The following is a 19873-nucleotide window of genomic DNA, read 5'->3' as shown; positions in this document are numbered from 1 at the left end:
CTAAACGAACAATCAGTACTGTTCGTATCATCGGAGACATTTAACTTTGAACAAAAAATAAAAGCATACAATAATTTAAAATAAAACTTTTATTGCCGCATCAGGATGATCAGTTTATGTTTTATGTTCACTACAGGAAAAAAACATTGGAATTACCTCTAATTTACAGTGCGTGCCGGGCGACGGCTTCCTAATTTCTTGATTATACGGTCTTGATTCTGATAATTTCTTGATTATATGGAAGCATGGTCGCGGGCAATGATGGGTCTTTGACCCATCATTGCCCACGACCATGCTTTTAATCTCTTAGTATGCGTTCCGGCACTCCAATAAACATAGTCTGTCGTACACATTACATGACCTGTCATGGTCATGTAATGTTGTAGTGTGTACCAAAGTCAATTATGAGCTTTTCATTGCACTGTGAAATATTGCACTGTGAATATTTCATTGCACTGTGAAATATTCAGTAATATGTTCCTGCGTTTTTTTTCGTTTTCATTAAATTTATTTCACCTGGGCCAAGCACTCATTATACAAACTTGCACATAGCAAAGTATAAGCACTACAAACATGGCTTCAGCGAACCATGGCAGTAATTTTTTCATGATTACTATCGGCGAATACAAATAAAAATAATTGATTCTACCTTCCGACTATTGTCTTTTATACTGTAGGAACTGTTCAATTGCACTGCCGTTTTTACGCCCCGTAATCTGGTTTTTGTGCGTGTATTAAACTGACTGGCACCTGAATTAAAGTCATTAGGAATTGGAATAAACACGGTGGCACTTGGATTAAACTCAATGACACGCGGCCTGAGTGAGTTGGCGCTTGGATTAAATGTTTGGCACATAAATGAGGCTCGGCGTTCAGATTATTTCAATGGCGTGCAGATTATTTAGGCTGGCACTTGGATTAAAGTGAGCGGGAAAACCTGTAGTTTCTCCTTGAGGTCATGCATTTTATCAGTGCGCTGGAAAGGTGCAGACTGGAACACTTCTCTGAAATCACTCAGGGCGAGAATAGCAGATTGGTTTTTCTCAGAAACAACACAGTTACCAAACTTTGGTGACTTGAGCAAAGAATACAAGGAAAGCATGCGGTAAAGCTGCAAAAATGTCGGAAACGTTGGATGCTCATTTTGGCCACCTGCTTGTCTTATAATACCAAAAAAAGCATTCCAACGGATCCTGGTTCATTTTGGATGACAGGGTATACTTGAACTCGCACTCTTTCAGAAGAAATGCTGACAGTTCCTGACCAGACTTAAGTGTAACACGCAGGCCTTCAGCAGTAAGTAGACTGCGTTAAAAAAAGATCTTTGTGAATGTCACCCCTCACTACTTCCTGCTCCCAGCTATCAAGCCACCTAGATGCTGACTCTAGAACATGGAAGTCTTTGCATTCAAGGGTGAGGCCTTCTGCAGCAAAGCGACGATTGAGGGCATCAAAAAGATCATTCATTAGGAGCGTAAACTCCACAGTTGATTCCACATTCTAAAGCCGTGGTGTGTCTCTCCGTGCATAGAACGAAATTCACTTAGCAACTGAGTTGCTAAAAATTTGTGTGGCCAACTTCACTCGAATTTTGAGCATATGTGATGGATTAACATGCGAGTAAGTCAACTTTGTACACACCCTAAGCTCCGCTGCGTTTTTCGTGTCAGTAACAAAAAGTGCATCATAGCATGACCACTTCTCAATTTTTCCATTTACTTTCAAAATTTTCTTATCATAAAGACGATTTCTAATAAACTTGAACAAGTGAGGGGTATCTGCCACCGCATGCTGACAAGAGTGGGCTTGTCAGCAGCAGAGAAGGCAACATGCTCAGTAATCCGCTTTGCCTTGCAATACAGGTCTTGGCGATTCTTCTTGGTGAAAGCCCTGCGGTATGCACCGTCTTTCCGGGGCTGGCTCGGGATGATGACGTCACCTCGTCTGGCTGGCCTGGCGAAGCCTGGTTATCATCACCTGTGGACGATCGCTGCTGCATCGAGGAAACAACGCCCCTTCTCATCTTAGCGTCCACGTGGAATCAACGCCGAGTGACGTCGGTTCCCGTGATCGCTTCGGAGCCTTTAAATCCACGGGCAGTCTCATACCATGGCAGTGGGCTTGTCAGCAGCAGAGAAGGCAACATGCTCAGTAATCCGCTTTGCCTTGCAATACAGGTCTTGGCGATTCTTCTTGGTGAAAGCCCTGCGGTATGCACCGTCTTTCCGGGGCTGGCTCGGGATGATGACGTCACCTCGTCTGGCTGGCCTGGCGAAGCCTGGTTATCATCACCTGTGGACGATCGCTGCTGCATCGAGGAAACAACGCCCCTTCTCATCTTAGCGTCCACGTGGAATCAACGCCGAGTGACGTCGGTTCCCGTGATCGCTTCGGAGCCTTTAAATCCACGGGCAGTCTCATACCATGGCAGTGGGCTTGTCAGCAGCAGAGAAGGCAACATGCTCAGTAATCCGCTTTGCCTTGCAATACAGGTTAGTAGGTACTTTCCTGCCCCCTGTTATCGAAGTGATAACCGATTCCTGCTGCTGCTGCCTTGCCCACTGTGTCTTAAACTTCTTTTTGCTTGCGTCACACCTATACCTGTTGATCTGTTGGTTTGCGGTGACGTTGAAGCTAATCCTGGTCCCCTTACGGAAAAGGAAATGCTATCTCAGCTTCTCGCTGGCCAAAAAACAATGAAAGCAGCTATTGAGAACGTACAGGCCAACCAGAAAGATTTAGTTGAAAAATTTGGCACGCTAACAGAACGAGTGGATGCCATTGAGCGTCACATGAATAAATTTTCTGCATTGCCTCAACAAGTGAAAGTACTTGAGGATACTATGACTCAAATGCAGCAAAAATTAGCATTCCTTGAAGGTAAAGTTGATGATTTTGAAAATCGGAGCCGTAGAAATAACCTAATCATTTATGGACTAAAGGAATCCCCTAGGGAAACACCTCAGATGCTCCAAGATAATGTCGAGGAAATCCTCGAAAATACATTAGGTAGAAAGGCAATTACTGTTGAAAGATGCCACAGGCTTGGACGCATAGTTGAAAACAAAGACAGACCAGTTATTCTAAAGTTTATTGATTATCGTGAGAAGATGTCTGTTTTGAAGGTTAGGCACAAGTTAAAGGGCTCTGTATTGTCCTTTTCTGAAGATTTTTCATACAGGGTTCGTGAGGCACGCAGAAATCTGTGGAAAAGTTCCGAAAAAGAGAGAGAAAACGGTGCTAAAGTTAAGCTACTCTACAATCGACTGAGTGTGGATGGGAACTTGTTCAGTTGGGATGAATCGAAAAATGCACGTGTTAAGCTAAAGAAGAATGAAAAATGACGGGATATGTGCAGTGTACCGTCGCTGAAAATACTAAATTTAAACTGTAGAAGTGTTATCAGCAAAACCACAGAATTAGAAGGAACCCTCCTGGCCTATAGTCCCCATATTGCTATCCTAACCGAAACATGGTTGCACGATAACATACTTGATAGTGAATTTGTTCCGCGGGGCTACCGTGTGTACCGTAAAGATCGTGGGAGTAGAGGTGGTGGAGTGGCGATCCTGTTTAGACAGTCATTGCAAATTACAAAAATGCATGACATACGTAACGTCGAGGGCATATTTTGCAAAGCATATTACGGAAAGACCAGGTACGTTATTGGGGCTATTTATCGCCCACCCAATTCCTCCATGGATGTTCTGGATGAACTACACAACTACCTCGCCGCCCATGTGAAACCTGAGGATCGGATTATTCTAGCTGGAGATTTTAATTTGCCTCATGTTAGTTGGTCATCTTTCTCTTTGCAACAACCTAACTATAAAATTGGTGAAAGAATGATCGATATAGCGTTTTCTTTTGACTTGATGCAAATCGTTGACAAATGCACTCGAATACACGCGAGTTCTTGTTCAATTCTAGACCTTTTTTTCATTAGTGGCTCAATCTCTGCCCAAGCTAGCTGTTCTGTTCTCCCTGGAATATCTGATCATCAGGCTGTGATACTTACGCTTACTAATGTTGTTTTAAAGAAAAATTGCAAGGTGGTCTCGTTCCCAAACTTTTCACGTGCTGATGACACCTCAATATTGGATTTACTAGCATTTGAATTTGATTCTTTTTCGAGTTGCACTGCTGATATTCATTATCTGTGGAAGCGATTCAAAGACCTTATAAATGAGTGTATTGATAGATTTGTTCCTCGTATTGTAAAAAAATCGAAAGGAAAGAACCCCTGGATTTCTCGGGAAACGTTGCAGTTGCGAAGACGGCTCAAACGTTTAAAAAATCAAAGACGGTGCTCTAAAGACGTAGGTATCCTCCAGCAAAAAATTTCTGAACTTGCTTCTCAAGTGAAAGCAAATGTTGTGTCTGATAAGGAACGCTATTATGGCCAACAACTTCCGAGTCTCATGTCTTCGTCTCCCGAGAGGTTCTGGAGTTTAATTTCGCCTAATACTGTGACTACTGATGTTTTTGTAATTGATGGTGTTGAAACTAGTGATTCATTTGTTATTTCTAACGCTTTCAATGATCATTTTAAATCTGTTTTTACGAGGGATAACGGTGTCCTGGAAACATTTGATGTGGCAAGCCCACCCCTTCCGGATATCATCATAAGTGAAGAGGGAGTTCTTAATCTGCTTTTAAAACTGGATGTTAAGAAATCTTCAGGTCCGGATGGAATACCGAATGAGTTCTTAAAGCGCTACGCACAATGGGTTTCAAAGTACCTAACAATTCTCTTTTCTAAATCTCTGAAAGATGGTCAAGTTCCGGATGACTGGGTAACTGCTAAAGTCAAGCCCTTACATAAGAGTGGAGATCCCCATTCTGTTACTAACTATCGGCCGATCTCATTAATTTCAACTTCCTGTAAACTCATTGAGCATATAATACATAAGCACATTTCAGACTTCCTAGATAAGCACAATATTTTGTCAGATTCACAACACGGATTCAGGAAAGGATTTTCTACTTGTACTCAGCTGGTAACAACAGTACATGATTTTGCGCTATCTATAAATTCCGGAAAACAGGTAGATGCAATTTTTATGGATTTTGCTAAAGCTTTCGATACGGTCTCACACAATAAATTACTCTTCAAACTTGATTTAATTCTTAAAAATACCCAGCTTCTAAACTGGATTTCTGGTTATCTTTTGAATCGAAAACAATACGTCTCTTTCAATGAACATTGTTCTCGTACAGTACCGGTTGACTCGGGAGTGCCCCAAGGCTCCGTGCTTGGGCCGCTCTTCTTTTTGTTGTTTATAAATGACATATCACATGATATACCTGTAAAAGTCAAGTTATATGCGGATGACTGCATTCTATACTCGGAAGTTGAAAACCATACCGACCAAATTCATTTAAACGACGCACTTCAAAAGGTCATTCGTTGGTGTGATAAATGGCAGATGTCAGTTAATTTTAAAAAGACTGTTTTCATGAAAATTTCCCACAAACGTACCCCTCTTCATTTTGCATATTCAGCCAATAATGTTTTTTTTGCAGGAGGTACAACACTACAAGTACCTTGGTCTTTGGATTTCGAATGACCTAAACTGGACAAGACATATTAATACTGTAATAAGCTCGTGCAATTACAAGCTATTTTATCTTAGACGAGCTCTCAAGCTTTCAACCCCCGCCGTTCGCCTTATTGCTTTTAATGCAATTGTTCAACCTTCTTTAGATTATGCTTCCATAATCTGGTACCCTCACACCAGAAAAAACATTAGCGAAATGGAAAAAATTCAAAAGAGAGCTGTTAGATTTATTTATAACAGTTTCGGCCGCACTTCAATAACACGTTTATTATCAAAAGCCAATCTTTCAACACCTACTCAAAGGAATAAAGTATTAAGATTGAAATTTTTCTTTCAGTTAGTTAAAGGTTATTATAAGTTAGACTTATCACACATACTTAATTTCTCCACGGGATATGCCACAAGACAGAGGCATTCCCTTACAATAACCCCATTCTCCACCCGTAATAACACGTTCAAATATTCATTTTTTCCGAGGACAATCATCGAATGGAATAACCTTAGTAATGAAGTTGTTTCTCAGTCTTCCTTGAATCTTTTTGCTGCGCAGCTCCAGCAGTGAGTGTCTGATATGTGATCCTGCTTTTTATTTCTATCACTGTAGCAATTCCCCACTCGTGACCAACTTGAATATAGCGCTGATTTCATTATATGCCCTTATGACTGTTCATTGCAAACCATTGTCTTTTTGTGTACATACCTCACCTGTTTTATATTTACTTGTTTGCCGATTTGTTAATTTAGCAAATGTGTATCCACCCTGCTAAAACCCTATGTTAGGGTTGCAGTATTCATAAATAAATAAATAAATAAATACACTTTTCCGGATGGATCTAGGGGATGCTCGAAAGCATTTACGACATGTCCTAGAGCACCGCTTACCCCAAGCTGCTTCCACATGGCCCTAATGGTAGATGCACCGTCACAGACCACTCCATCAACATAAACTCGTGCCTGCTCTAAATGCACAATGCACTGAAGCAACAGCTGTGCAAGGAGTGTACCCTTAGTTGCACCTTTTGATGCAAATACTGCCACTGGTTATAAATAGCTGTCAGCAAAAGGGGCAAAAGCAAACACTAGACCATGGTCTGCCAGCTCATTGCTTTGGCCACCTTGGTCTCCATAGTCAACAAGACCAGCATATGTCATGTTCTTCGAGTTTACGGTCATCGCTTTCCTGACCTGTATCTCATCTAGAATAAGCATCCCTCTGCGTTGAAAGGGTGTCTTCTTTGCCAATTTAATTTTGAGAGCCTTAAAGAAGTTCTCATCAAAACCACATTTGAGCCCCACCATGTTTTTATATCTTCTAATGGTGGTTGTGCATGGCATCGGCAATATGTTATTGCTTCGTAAAAATGCGTAAGCAGAGGGGCTCCTGATGTTAACCAAGAGGCATAGGAGTAGCCAGTCATCTGTTTAGCGCCTGTTATTCTTCGTAGTGCACTTAGCTGCAGATATACATTCTTGCACAATAAGAAGCTGCATCGGTGGAATATCAAAAGCTTGGAGTTTCTTTTTGATATCCTCTTCTTGCAGTTTCATTAGTTCAGCTTTACTTTCTTCCAGTTCTTTAGTAATTAGCTGGTTGCGCTTCAGTAGCCGTGCTTGTGCCTTCTTTAAAATGGACCTTGCTTCACACAAGGCGTCAACTTTGTGTTTCTTGGTAGGCGACACAGACAGCCTGATGAGCTTCAGTGGTTGCCGTTTTTCCGCTCGAGCAGCCTGCCTCTTTGCATGAATTCTGAGAGTATCAAAGAGACTGCTGCATGCACGACATATGCTTCCATTCGGTAACAACACTGGCACCTTTGATGCCTCCATTTGCTTTGGCAGTCAGTGAAAGCAGACTCGGGGGCCACAGAAGGAAAATCCTTCAAACTGGCTCCTCCACCACAGACATCAACACTGTGAACTGTTTTCAAGTTATGTTCAATTTGCGATGCCATTGCAGCAAAATTATTTACACCCATTGCACTACAATCAACCGGCTTGCCAAATACATGCACTTGTACAGTGATGTCACATTTCACATGCACAGTTTTTCTGTTAAAAAACACACATGACCCATCACTTGCACGCAGCAGAGAGGCGTCGTGGAACACGAGGTCACGATACCCTTCCAAGTCAATGCGATGAACACCCCACGATGGCGTCGGGAGGCACAAAGTCGACGCAGTGCAGAACATTTCATCGAAAGGTGATGTGGCGGGGTCACTTGCCGCGATGACATCGCTGTTTTTGTTAACTTTAGCATCTGAATTTGGGGCTGTTGCTGCTTGCTGCTCGGCTTGAAACCTGCTGCTGATCCCGCCTGTGCTCGCAGAGGAAGCTGCACCGCAAGCATGCCGCCTAGACTGTTTTCGAGGGCTCCTTATCTTCTCAGACAAGTAACTAGGCGCTCCTTCGAAAATAGATGGCACGGCGTCCTTTGAAAGTCCTGCTCTTCTGCTGCCAGACATCAGAACGTGGCCATTAATTTCTGCAGACCACGCTTTCGAAATAAAATGTGGGGCGAAATGTTTTTCGTACACATGGTCTGTCCGTCGAAGGACGCGGTCCTTGCGAGGGATCGCCCGCCTCCATGGCTTGAAGCCTGGCTTGATCTTGCGGTGGCGTAAAAAGCGAAAACTTTTCTTTGCATGACCTATAACCTTGCAGTAGGGTACAAAGCACATGCCCATTGCGAAGCACACTAATACACTGAACAACGAAGGATGTCGAGGTGCCAACTTACGCGAGCACGTTCAGAAAAAGAAGCAACGACCTGTCCAGCGTGGAGTGAAGGGGCAGCAAGAATGCGGCGGGAGAGCAAGCGGCGGCGGTGGGTGGCCCCTGTATTTTTCAAAGGTAGCGCAAACTCCCTTCCCCGCGCCGTTTCCTCCTCGCCCGCCACTCTCAGCCGCCATGTAGGAGCGACTAGGGTGCCTTGATGCCCGCGCGCTCCGCGCGCATCGAGGCACTCTAGGAGCGACTCACGCGGAGCGCGCCGCCGGACGGTTTCGTTTTGTCGCCTGGCGCGTTGAAATAAGGCCCCTAGGGGCCTTACGTTGAAGTGCTTGCTTAAAACGCGCCAATTCTTGGCGTAAAAGCACAACGGTGCTCGCAAATACTGTGTAAGAACAACAGTGCGCGATCGGCCAGTGCCTTAGCTATCATCTCGCGTTTTGAGGGGAACCAAATGCCGCCCTATCGCAATCTGCCTTTGCAGTACTCATCGTCGATTCAATCTGGGGCCTGCTTCACAAGATAGAAAAATCTGGGCTTTGTGTAATTTTTCTTGGGTTTATAATCTGCCTTTGCAGTACTCATGGTCGATTTAATCTGTTGCCTGCTCCATAAGATAGAAAAATCTGGTCTTCGTGTAATTTTTCTTGAGTTTATAAGTGTGGAACAGCCCCTCAAAAGTTAATATGAGTGCTCTTAGAGCTCGAGTTTGTACAGGAACAACAGAGCCCTACTGAAATTTGGGACATGCATGCCTGCTTCCATAATGGGACGTGTGTAAACGATTCATCCATAAAATACCACAAACGTTTAGTGGGATGAAGGTAGATTTTATTGAGTGCGCAAATAAAATGCGGGAAGCATCGAATGATCACAAACGCTGCAAAACATTCCGGTAGAGCGACGACAGGGCAAAACAATTTCGCTATCAAATCAGATAGCCTCTACAGCATGCGAAGGAAAGAGAAAAAAAAAAACTTAATCCGGAGCCCTCCGCTACGGCGCGCCTCATCACCCTGCTTTGCGTCGGCTCGGTAAACCTTGCACTCACTGAATCAGAGAAGAAAACACCCGCTTTGAACGTAGGTGACACAGCAGGGCATGGCCAAACACAAACAATACAAGAGGTGTCGTTCGCAGACGTATACAAATACACGATAAAATATTGAAACAATCATTGCGCACTTATAAGTAGAGGAACCTTTTCAATCACAGACATACATATCGTTGCATCGTGTATACAAGAAATAGGCAAAGCATAAACAAAACCATTGCACATTTGTAACGGTATCTCTCATTAAAACATTCAAGTCAAGTTAACTCACAAAATGGGCTGCCCACTGGTTCAGGGTCGCGGTCTATTGACGTTGCTGTGTTGTCCGAGGAGGCAGCTGTAAGCATGAATTGCGTAAGTACACAGTCTAAAGGCGCGAACATTTGTCATCACAGCACAGTCAACTCACAAAATAAACTGCCCACTGGTTCAGCGTCCGGGGCCCTCCCCACTGACGTTTCTGGCTCATCCAAGGATACAGCTGTAAGCAAGAGTTGAGCAAGTACAGTGTAGGGGCGGGGATGTTTGCTGCCACAGTAAGACAGAGTTGGATGCCGAATTAATCAGGTTCACAGGTCATAAAGATAAATGCAGCAACTATGTTATCTGCCAGCGATCCAAACACACTGTATTGTCATATAAACCCCAAAATATAATCGCATTCACAACACAAGAGAGGAATAGAAACTACAAAGGGGCCTCACCAGGAACCGTTTCATTCCCCCTTTTGCGGGTGGCTTGCGCTCTTTCGGAAGAGGCCGATGCGCAAATATAGAAGAAACCGCATTTGGCTTGAGTTTCTTGATCCCAGTTTGTGCCAGAATTGCTGGCTCATATTGATCCATCGTGAAGTGTTTCTGAAAAATACCGACATCCTATATCGCATTTTTGCAGTTTGGCTGATGTGATATTGCCGAAGCAAAATATTTTGCTTCTTAAGTTAAAAATGCAAACAGCCACAAAAGCCGGATGATTTTCTTGCATTTAGTAGGCGTCTTTCTCTTTGTTAATCGAAAGTGTACAACTTCGCAAATATGTTCGAAATTTGAACGAAAGTATCTATGCATTTCACAAATAAACAACTATACAACATTATATTTACCATACACTCTCTTATATTAGCTGTACACGCATGCACAAAATTCGGTCATGGAAGTGCGCAAAAGTGAGATAAATATGAAAGAATACAAACTGAGAACACAATAAACCACAATAAAACAATAAACGCCGAAATTTTGCATACAAGTAATCAAAGTTCGAGCGAAAAAAAAAGGAAAAACGATCAAAGACGTGGTTGATCTCTGGAGAAGCATAATTGCTTCCGCTGCAAATGGTTCCATTTAGAAAGCAAATCGCGAACGCCAAACATTCAACAGTAATCATGTTGTGGCCGTATTCGAATATTCGAGCAAGTTAAAACGATTGAGCTGTCATCGTGGTTGAAATCGTGCGAGAAAGCGTCGACGGAAACTTCAAGCTGCTTTTGTTTAGCATGAACCTGAACCAAGAATGAGTTTTATCTGAAAGCCTTCCGGAGGCATGTCTACGCGAAGAAGTTCTGTAGTGAGTGCTTACCTCGCAAAGCCTTCCTCGGTGACAATCGAAGTTTTTCCTGCCGATGCGATGCAGCCATACCGCTCTCCGCTCCTCATTATTTTTCCCTCGTGGAACCACAAAAAGCTTGTCGCCTTTTGCAATGCTGCTGGAGCAGCCAACGGCACAGCAGGTCGGCATTGCGCTACATCCGAGGCCGCCTTGCTTAAGGCAACACACGTGGGAGCGAGATGCAGTGCGCTCACTCATGGCGTCGCTGCCCGGTGGAGCCGAACGTGACGAGGGGTCAACAAGATTCATTGGTCACGTGTTGCGCCGGGTCCAATAGGGTAGCAGAAACGCGCGCTGGAGTGAGGAGAGACGTAGAGGGCGGGGAGGGAATTCTCCTCCGCTTTTTGTACAACGGTTTGCGCTACCTTTGAAAACTACAGGGGCCTTGGGTGGCTAGGGTGCCTCGATGAGCGCGCGCCCGCCTGCCGTTTCAGGGTGGAGACAACCGCGTCGTCTGCTACGGCGGCCGCCATGCTCATGCTCACTCCGTGCGGCGCGCGTGTATACCGAAGCGACGCGCCTTTTTGCGGACAATAACACTGCAAAAAGGGCACTAAGGTGGCGTTACAGTGAAGTAGGTAATATTTTTGGTGGCATACAATTTAACAATATTGCAAGGTTAGCTGTTCCATGCTAATATAGAACGCTGTCACCTGAAATTAACCTTTTAAAACGCGTTACAATCGCTGGTGCGCGTGGCGTGTTTTCTTTTTTGTTACATATTTAACTACAGAAATTCATTTGTACGGCGCTCGGTGATTTTCTTTCACAGCCCCAAATAACACGTTTACCGCAAGCGTTAGTACAGATGAGTGAGAAAATTTCTACGCTACTAGAATTGCTGTTCTTCGGCCAAAGTTGCTAGGTGAACCTGTGTTGCTTGTAAAAAGGTTAGTATGCAGCCCTCGAAATTCATGTTGCATAATAAGTTAAGAACATGCTGACGGCAAAAAGAGGTCAGTGAGTAACGAGGGGATACGTTACACAACGTTGGGATCGTAGTGCATGTTTTTATTATCAGCAAGTGTCCACTGCCACATACCTTTCGCAGATCTCAAACGAACGACCAGAAACTATAGAATGAAGCGATGAAATAACTTTAACAAATGAAATCAAAATATTACTTTGTACTTCACCTAGACAAGTATATGACCAAAAGCGAAAAGTTTGTACAGACAAGGCAAAAACGCGGCAAGCACGGCAAAGTAACAATAAACACACAAATGAAAGTAACTCCAGCACACGTTTTGCTTGCATGACCGTCGAGTCCCTTTGCCGCGACCTGATGCAGGTGCACACGCAGCCTCAGTCTCACGTAGTTAGACACGAGGAGCTTCACCACAGTTTCTTTGTGTTCCTGGCAGCATCCTGCTACGTCCGACCGGAGCATCTTGGTCAGGTATGCAGTCACAGCCTTCAAGGGCGATTTCATGGTAAAAACGCTTTGCGTCCAGGTGATGATACCATTAAAATGCTCCTCGCATGCTTTGAGCACGACCATAAGTGCATCGCTTGGGCAGTGAAGATTGCTCTCATCACTGACGTATTCCTTAAGGGTCGTCAAGTACGCATGCTCGCTGCTGCTTGAGCCCAACAATTCAGACTTGCACTTCTCGCAGTGGCCGATAGATTTGAGTATCCCTTTAATGAGATACCCCCCGATGTGGAACAAAATCTCACACTTAGCAGAAGTTAGCCCTTCAACAAACGGGATCTCCGAATCGTCGATGGCTTCAGTTTCGGCTGCCGCTTGTTCTGGCATACCTGTCGACAACATGCCGATCAGGTACTGTGCGTCATCAACGTCGTAGCTAGTCGTTGATGGTGTAAACAAAAACTGACTGACAGACACAAGCTTCAACGCACACTTCATGTCATAGGTGCTTGGAACGGGCTTCCTAAGACGTATAACCGAAAAGAGATTTTCCAGACAGTCCTGGAGTGGTTACTGCACTGCGGCACGCAGCAGCAGGACATTTTGTGCCGACGACAACCAGCAAACTACGCTCGCACGCAGCAACTTGCCACTACCAGCACCGGCCGGAGCGCTAGCTGGGCATGAACATGGCGGCGGCGGCGAGAGAAAACCAGTTTTGTCGGCATCGGCTCCGTCACAGAATGGCACCACCCTGAAACGGCGGGCACGCGCGTCGGGCGCGCGCGCATCGAGGCACCCTATGGGTGGCTAGTTTAGCGCGCCCTCTCTGGAGAGGTTTCCTAACCAGAACAGCATGCGCCTCTCCCCACGAAGCCTCCCCTATGTGCCGTTCTCTCACCTGAACTATTCTTACACCGTGCTCATGCCTGAGCTTTTGCGTTCTTTGTACGCCCCAATGAATGCAGACAGGCTACGAAACGCAGGAACGAGCTCTACTCTCCAAGTTTACAGCGTGAAGCACAGATTTAATGATGATGATGATGATAATAATAATAATAATAATAATAATGTTTATTTTTCATCATGAAGGACAGCTGCAGGTAAAAGCTGCTCTCCAAAAGAGGCAGCTTGACAAAGGCACGCAGCTACCTTTCAGCACGACAGCAGTGGCAAACAATCAGCATTGTGAAGTCAAGAACAATAACAAAAACACCACATAGATAAATAAATAAAAAATAAATAAAGATATAAAAATCAAGTCCGATTTTCAAAAATGAAAATAGCAGCCATGGTAATGCAGCAACTGCAAAGAAATTTTAAAAACTAAACATGTGTATATCGCGCAATTCCAAAGACCTTGCACCCTTCTCGCAGGTAGGTGCAAGGTCTTTGGACCAGCGGATGAAACTTTCGATGGCGGTGGAAAGCAACGTCGACTCTTGCCTTTTTAACTTGTCGGCGTCGCCGACATCGTGGGCACCGTCGTCGGCGTCGTCGCCACCGACGAAAAGTGGCCGTGCGCCGCCACCGATCCTTTTGCCTGGCGTGCGCCGACGCCGCCGCCGACTCGGAACGACCTCCAGGCAGTGTGGCAGCTTGGGCTAGTTGGTATGGCATGACGATAGTTCTAGCGCGAGAACAAAACGACGACACAGAGACAAGAAGGACACGAAGGACAGGAGCACTCGTGTCCTTCGTGTCCTTCTTGTGTCTGTTTCGTCGTTTTGTTCTCGCGCTATAACTATCGTCAGACCTACAGGCCACCGCCGGTCAAAATCGCCTCGGCACACACGAAGTGGCTTTGAAAAAGAGGAGAAATGAAGAGATAAGCGCTGTTCTGTTACTGCCTCTCTCGATGAGGGCACCGCCACAGATTAGCGCAGGGAATGGGGGAATGGGAATTAAAGAGACAGAAGAGAAGAGGTAAAAGAAGGGTAGTAAAAGGCATTCGATCACTCGTCTCGCGCACGCGGGCAAGAGACCAAACGCAGCACACGCAATCCGCCGAAAGACCGCCGAGAAGCTGGAGGTGAAGCGATGCGCCCGCAAATAGATAGATAGATAGATAGATAGATAGATAGATAGATAGATAGATAGATAGATAGATAGATAGATAGATAGATAGATAGATAGATAGATAGATAGATAGATAGATAGATAGATAGATAGATAGATAGATAGATAGATAGATAGATAGATAGATAGATAGATAGATAGATAGATAGATAGATAGATAGATAGATAGATAGATAGATAGATAGATAGATAGATAGATAGATAGATAGATAGATAGATAGATAGATAGATAGATAGATAACATTATTCGGATCCTGAAGAATCTTCACGCCATTGTTTAGGGGCAAGACTGCGGGCCGCTCCCACGTTGGGACAGGGAGGCCAAGCCTCACCGCCGCATCGTGCGCCTTCTGGACAGCCCGCAGTTGGTCAAACTAGTCGTGGCTCGTGAGGAAAGCAGAGAAGGCTTCCTCCGTCAAGCCGTGGATTGTGTGGTGCTGAAAAGAGGGGCACGCCCAGAGCATGTGCTTAAAAAGTCGCTAACTGCCCCACAGTCGGGACACAGAGGGGAGACTTCTGTGTACCTACTGAAGACGGAGAGTGTGGGACACGACTTTGCAGAAGCCCGAGAGTCACTGCCTGGGGCCTCGTGAGATTGCGATGTGGCAAGGGGAAAGCCCTGCGGCTCATCTGGTAGTGGCTAGTATTCTCGTTAAAGGTGTACAGAATGTCCCTGAAGCGGAGTGGGTCAGCTTCCGAAAGGGTCGGACCAAGCCCATCGCCGGTCCCACCCGGCACACCGGCTTTCCAGTGCCCGGCACGGCCGGCAAGACCTCGCGCCTGGGCATGGGCCAACTCATTGACGTTGGCCAACCCCCCTACCTCGGTGCCTTCGTGCGCCGGGAACCATGTAATGACGGGGTGAGTCAGCAGTTTACCCTAAAGTGCCCTAGCAACTTCCTCACTAACAGCCCCAGTTGAGAAAGCTCAAAGGGCTGATCTCGAATCCGAAATATCTCTTCTCTGTCCGACCTGAGGATTGCCAGTGCAATGGCCAGTTGCTCTGCCTTACAAGCCGACGACGTGCTGATTGACGCGGCTGATAATACGCGTCCCCTTAGGTACACAACGTTAGCAACAAAGCGATTGGAGTCATCATCGTACTGGGCAGCGTCTACAAAACACGACTCTGCCTCACGCGCATGCGCGTACCGCAGAAGCGCGGAGGCGCGAGCCGTCCTCCTGCCAGCGTTGAGAGTTGGATGCACGTTCCTTGGAATAGGGCAGACTGTAATAGCCTGTCGCACACTATCCGAAAGTTGAGTGGTCCTATCCTTTAAAGTCGTCGGACTGAGCCCGACCTTAGTCAGGATTCCCCTTCCAACCGTCGTAGACGAGAGTCTGAAAATATGTGCGGTCTGTTGAGCTTCAATCACTTCTTCCAATGTTTTGGGTATGCCAAGTCTTGCTAGGTTTTCTGTGCATGTGTGCATTGGGAGTCCGAGGACTCTCTTAACACACTTCCTGATTAGCGTGTTCAGCTTGTTAATCTCGTGTTTCCGCCATCTGTGCATGGGAGTGACATAATTCACATGGCTCATGAGGAACGCGTGAAATCGCCTGAGTAGATTATCTTCGCTAAGCCCCCTTTTTTATTGGAAACCCTTGCAATGAGTCTGAGTACTCCTTCAGCATGTCCTGTAAGCTTATCTATAGTACGCCCGTACTGACCGTTAGCTTCAATAATCATGCCTAGCACCCGGAGAGAACGAACCCTGGGGATCTCGCACCCGGATGAAGTTCGTAACCTAATATGTGTCTCCTCGGGAGGCCTCCACCCTTTAGGCTTCATTCAGTCCCCTTCTAGTGGGGCGATATAAGAGCAACTCTTATTTAGAAGGTGAGAGACGGACGCCCATCTGACTAACGTGTTTCTCGATGCAATGCACTGCCGCTTGCAGTGCTCCTTCAACGCTGCCGTCCGACCCGCCAGAGCACCAGAGAGCGATGTCCGCATAGAGTGTGGAGCCAATACTCTCCGTTTGCTCAAGCTCGACTGCCAAGCCCTGCATAGCTACGTTAAACAAGAGCGGCGAAATAACCGACCCTTGTGGCGTACCCTGTTGCCCGAGATCGTAAGCCTTTGATGTTAGGTCACCCAATTTGATGGTGGCCTTCCTACCTCCGAGAAAGGACTGCACAAAACTGTAAAACTTTTCTCCCAGGTCAAGACGGGAGATCGAGTCTAGAATATGCCCATGTGACACTTTGTCGAAGGCCTTTTCCAGATCGAGACCAATAATGGCCCTCGTGTTTCGGGTGTCTCTTTCTAATATATCATGCTTGATGAGTAGCCTAGCGTCCTGCGCAGAGAGGTGAGGCCTGAAGCCTATCATGTTGTTTGGAAAAAGATCCTCGTCCCCAATGTGCTTAGAGAACCGATAATTTATCACATGCTCCGCCACCTTGCCCAAGCAAGACGTGAGAGAGATTGGCCGGAGGTTTTCAGCCCCAGGGCTGTGCCCAGGCTTGGGAACAAGAATCACGGACACAACCTTCCACTCATCTGGAAATACACCTGATTCCCATATACGGTTGATCTCTGCCGTTATGACCTTTATCGACCTGTCGTCTGAATTGCGCAGCATTTGTTAGTTACACCATCGGGTCCCGGGGCTGACTGGCCATTGAGCTTTTGTTGTGTTTCGCGAACGTCCACCTCTTGGAACGACCTATCAAGGCGCACGGCTGATTTGCCCTCATATCGTGACCAGGCCAGCCCCGGAGATCCAGCATCGCCCGCCAGAGGAAGATACCTCCGTGCTAAGCGCGTGGTGATTTCGTCATCCCCGCGGTGCTGCCTTTCCGCATGCAGAATTCTATACACCACCAGATTCTGGCTGGTTTTGGTCTTATTTCCATGAAGCAGGTGCTTGAGTAGGTTCCATTTCCCACCTATTCGCATCTGTTCATCCACCATGTTACACACTTCCTGCCATTGCTGTCTCTCAAGTACTTGGCAATGTGTCATAATTTCCTTGTTTAGCAAGGCTAGCCTCTTTCTAAGCCGGCGATTGAGCTTCTGCGTTTTCCATCGAGACAGCAGAGAATCCTTGGCCTCTAGTAAGTGTGCTAATCTGCCATCGATCTGATCAACCTCGAGCTCGGTGTGCATCAACTTGGTCGCTTCTTCTACGTCCCCTCTGACACTAGCCATCCAATCTTGGAAGTTCTCCGATGATTCACCCCCTCTTTCCTCTCTGATCTTTCGGAAGTGATCCTAGTCTATGTATCTGAATGTTCTGGAAGGCTTCCTGCCTACCTGCAACTTTGTGCTGACAATATAGTGATCACACCCTAATTCTGCTCCCAAGTTAGCCCAGGAAAATACCCCTGCCGACCCCACTAATGGGAGTCGAATCCTGTGACACAGAGTTGCCAATCCTAGTGGGACAGTTGGAGTCTGTTATTAAGGTGAGTCCAAGGTCCGCCACTGCCTGCCAGAGATTCGCGCCTTCGCGTGTGGTGTGCGGGTAACCCCAAGCCTGATGGTGGGCATTAAAGTTCCCGGCCACAACTATGGGGGCCCTGACCCTGCCTGCTACAAAAACTGCCTTGGCCAACAACGAAGTGAAATGATGCTGCCCCCCTCTGGGGGAACTGTACACGTTGAGGATGAATATGCTATTTTTGAGCTCGCCACTCGGGATAACCTCGCCAAAAAGGTATTCAATTTTGCACCTACCCATCTTTAAGTCATGCTCGATAAAAGTGCGTTTGTTAGGAACCAGGGTGGAGACCCCCCTACCTTCCGGCCCTTTGTTTACGTATGATGTGTAGCCCGACAGAGAAACTGTATCCGTTAATACCTCTTGTAATTAGATAATCTGCGGTCGCGATGCTCTCGATCTGAGGAACTGTTGCAAGGCAGCCCTTTCTTGAGAGAAGCCCCAACAGTTCCATTGCCAGATCGTGAAGTTCAATATGCCGTTATTCACAGCCATCATTAGTGATGTCGGCTGATCCAGCCTGGGTGCTACCATAGGTCGCCACCAAGGAAGTAGCCCTACTCTTAACCAGCGACTTCACGCCCTTCTTGGCTCTCAGTTTGCTCAGCTCTTCTTCAAGTTTGGAAGTCCTAGCACCAAGAGATGCCATCGCCTCGGTCATTTGCTTAAGAGTCTCCTTAATCTCCACCAAAGAATCTGTGATTTGCACCTGAAAATCGAGCTCCTCGTTCCTCATATGCTCAGTAGTGGCCTTTCTCTTTGCCGGCCTAACCTCAGGATGGGTGTTCATTGAAACCTCCGCTATTGGCGACTCCCCTATATTCTCAACGGGCCTGTTCGGCCGCGATGGAGGAGCGGCATTCACCACCTTAGCTCCCTTTATTTCTGCTATTTCAGCCTTGAGCTGTTCGACAATGCTTCTGAGAGTAGCATTCTCCTTTGGATACTACTAACTAGCTCGAAGCTAACATGCTCTGAGTCAGCACCCTCTTTACCTGCGACTGTGCCGTCTTCTTGGCCTTGGTGGCCCACGGTCCCTTCTCAGCCCCTGGTGTTGTGATGCGAACCGAAGAAGTCCTAGATAGGGATCTTGCCCTGGAGGCTGATTGCCCTCTGGATCGCGATCGGTTGCCCTTGGTTCGGGAGCGACTGCGCTGTGTCGCACTGGCACCCCCTGGCTTGTCCGTGTGCAGTGGTGGGAAGTCTTCTTCCGCGGCGTAGCCTCGCTGAAAACCCAGGTTGGAGTCTTGTCTCTGTCTTTCCTTTCTCCTGTGACGCCCAACATACGGGATCTGGAAGCGCTGCTTGCATTTTCTGTCTGCTGTTACGTGTGCTCCTCCGCAAAATTTGCACATCGGCTTGCACTCGTGTTCCTCCGATGGGGATTACTTGCGGCATCCCCTGCATATGACTTCATCTGGCGTAGGACATACGTCAGCGCGATGTCCGGCCTTGCCACATGCGTAGCAAACATCGGTCTGCCTTCTGAACAATGTGCAGCGAAACATGCTCGCACCACAAATAACATGATTGGGAACTTTGAGTCCATTGAACAGAATCACCACCGCTTTCCAGTTTTCGATTCGCTTTGCTTCAAGAGCCGTTGGGTTCCTGTCATGAACAATCGGCGCCTGAAGTTTCACCGGGTCGATGTCGAGGTCTACCCCTCGTATGACCCCTTTGCAAGTGTCGTCCGGGGCAGCCATATATGCATTGACTTCATTCTCCACACTGCTTAACGCAACACTGGATATGCTGGCATACGCCCTGGCGTTCTTCTCCGTCGGAGTGCTCACCACCGCAATGTTTTGCATGCCATTGGGACAAACTGCGTCCTCGGCGATTTCTTCCTCGCCCAGATTCGCCACCCTGGCGAGGGCGAATGCAAACTTAATTTGGCTAACATGCCTCATGTCGAGGCCATTGCGTGGGCGGACAATCACCCGCAAATGATCTTTCGGAAGCTGTGGCATCCTTGACACGGCTATGATTTGCTTTTTGACGTTCGTGGGTAACCAAC

The 19873-nt window shown here is 46.6% G+C and overlaps 1 protein-coding gene across 1 annotated transcript; it reads right to left on the bottom strand.

Moving 5' to 3' along the window:
* Positions 1-6389: 6389 nt before the first annotated feature.
* On the bottom strand, positions 6390-11165 carry LOC142818143 (uncharacterized). Its single transcript, XM_075896539.1, has 4 exons — positions 10921-11165; positions 10050-10202; positions 9755-9826; positions 6390-9682 (listed from the first exon to the last, which is right to left on the bottom strand). The coding sequence occupies exons 1-4, from the start codon at positions 11146-11148 to the stop codon at positions 9650-9652; spliced, it is 486 nt and encodes a 161-aa protein (XP_075752654.1). The 5' UTR covers positions 11149-11165; the 3' UTR covers positions 6390-9649.
* Between the last annotated feature and the right edge of the window lie 8708 nt (positions 11166-19873).

Source organism: Rhipicephalus microplus, chromosome 5, assembly GCF_043290135.1.
Source record: "Rhipicephalus microplus isolate Deutch F79 chromosome 5, USDA_Rmic, whole genome shotgun sequence".
NCBI lineage: Eukaryota > Metazoa > Arthropoda > Arachnida > Ixodida > Ixodidae > Rhipicephalus > Rhipicephalus microplus.
The sequence above is the reverse complement of the archived record's forward strand: the minus strand, read 5'-3'. Positions and strand labels throughout refer to the sequence as shown.

Bases quoted from the DNA above. Each gene is read 5' to 3' on its own strand.
- LOC142818143 (XM_075896539.1), bottom strand. From the start codon at position 11,148: ATGAGTGAGCGCACTGCATCTCGCTCCCACGTGTGTTGCCTTAAGCAA. The intron at 9,827-10,049 runs GTGAGGCCCCTT...TCTTGCTTACAG, and splicing joins GGGGAATGAAACGGTTCCTG to CTGTATCCTTGGATGAGCCA. The intron at 9,683-9,754 runs GTGAGTTGACTG...TCATGCTTACAG, and splicing joins ACCAGTGGGCAGTTTATTTT to CTGCCTCCTCGGACAACACA.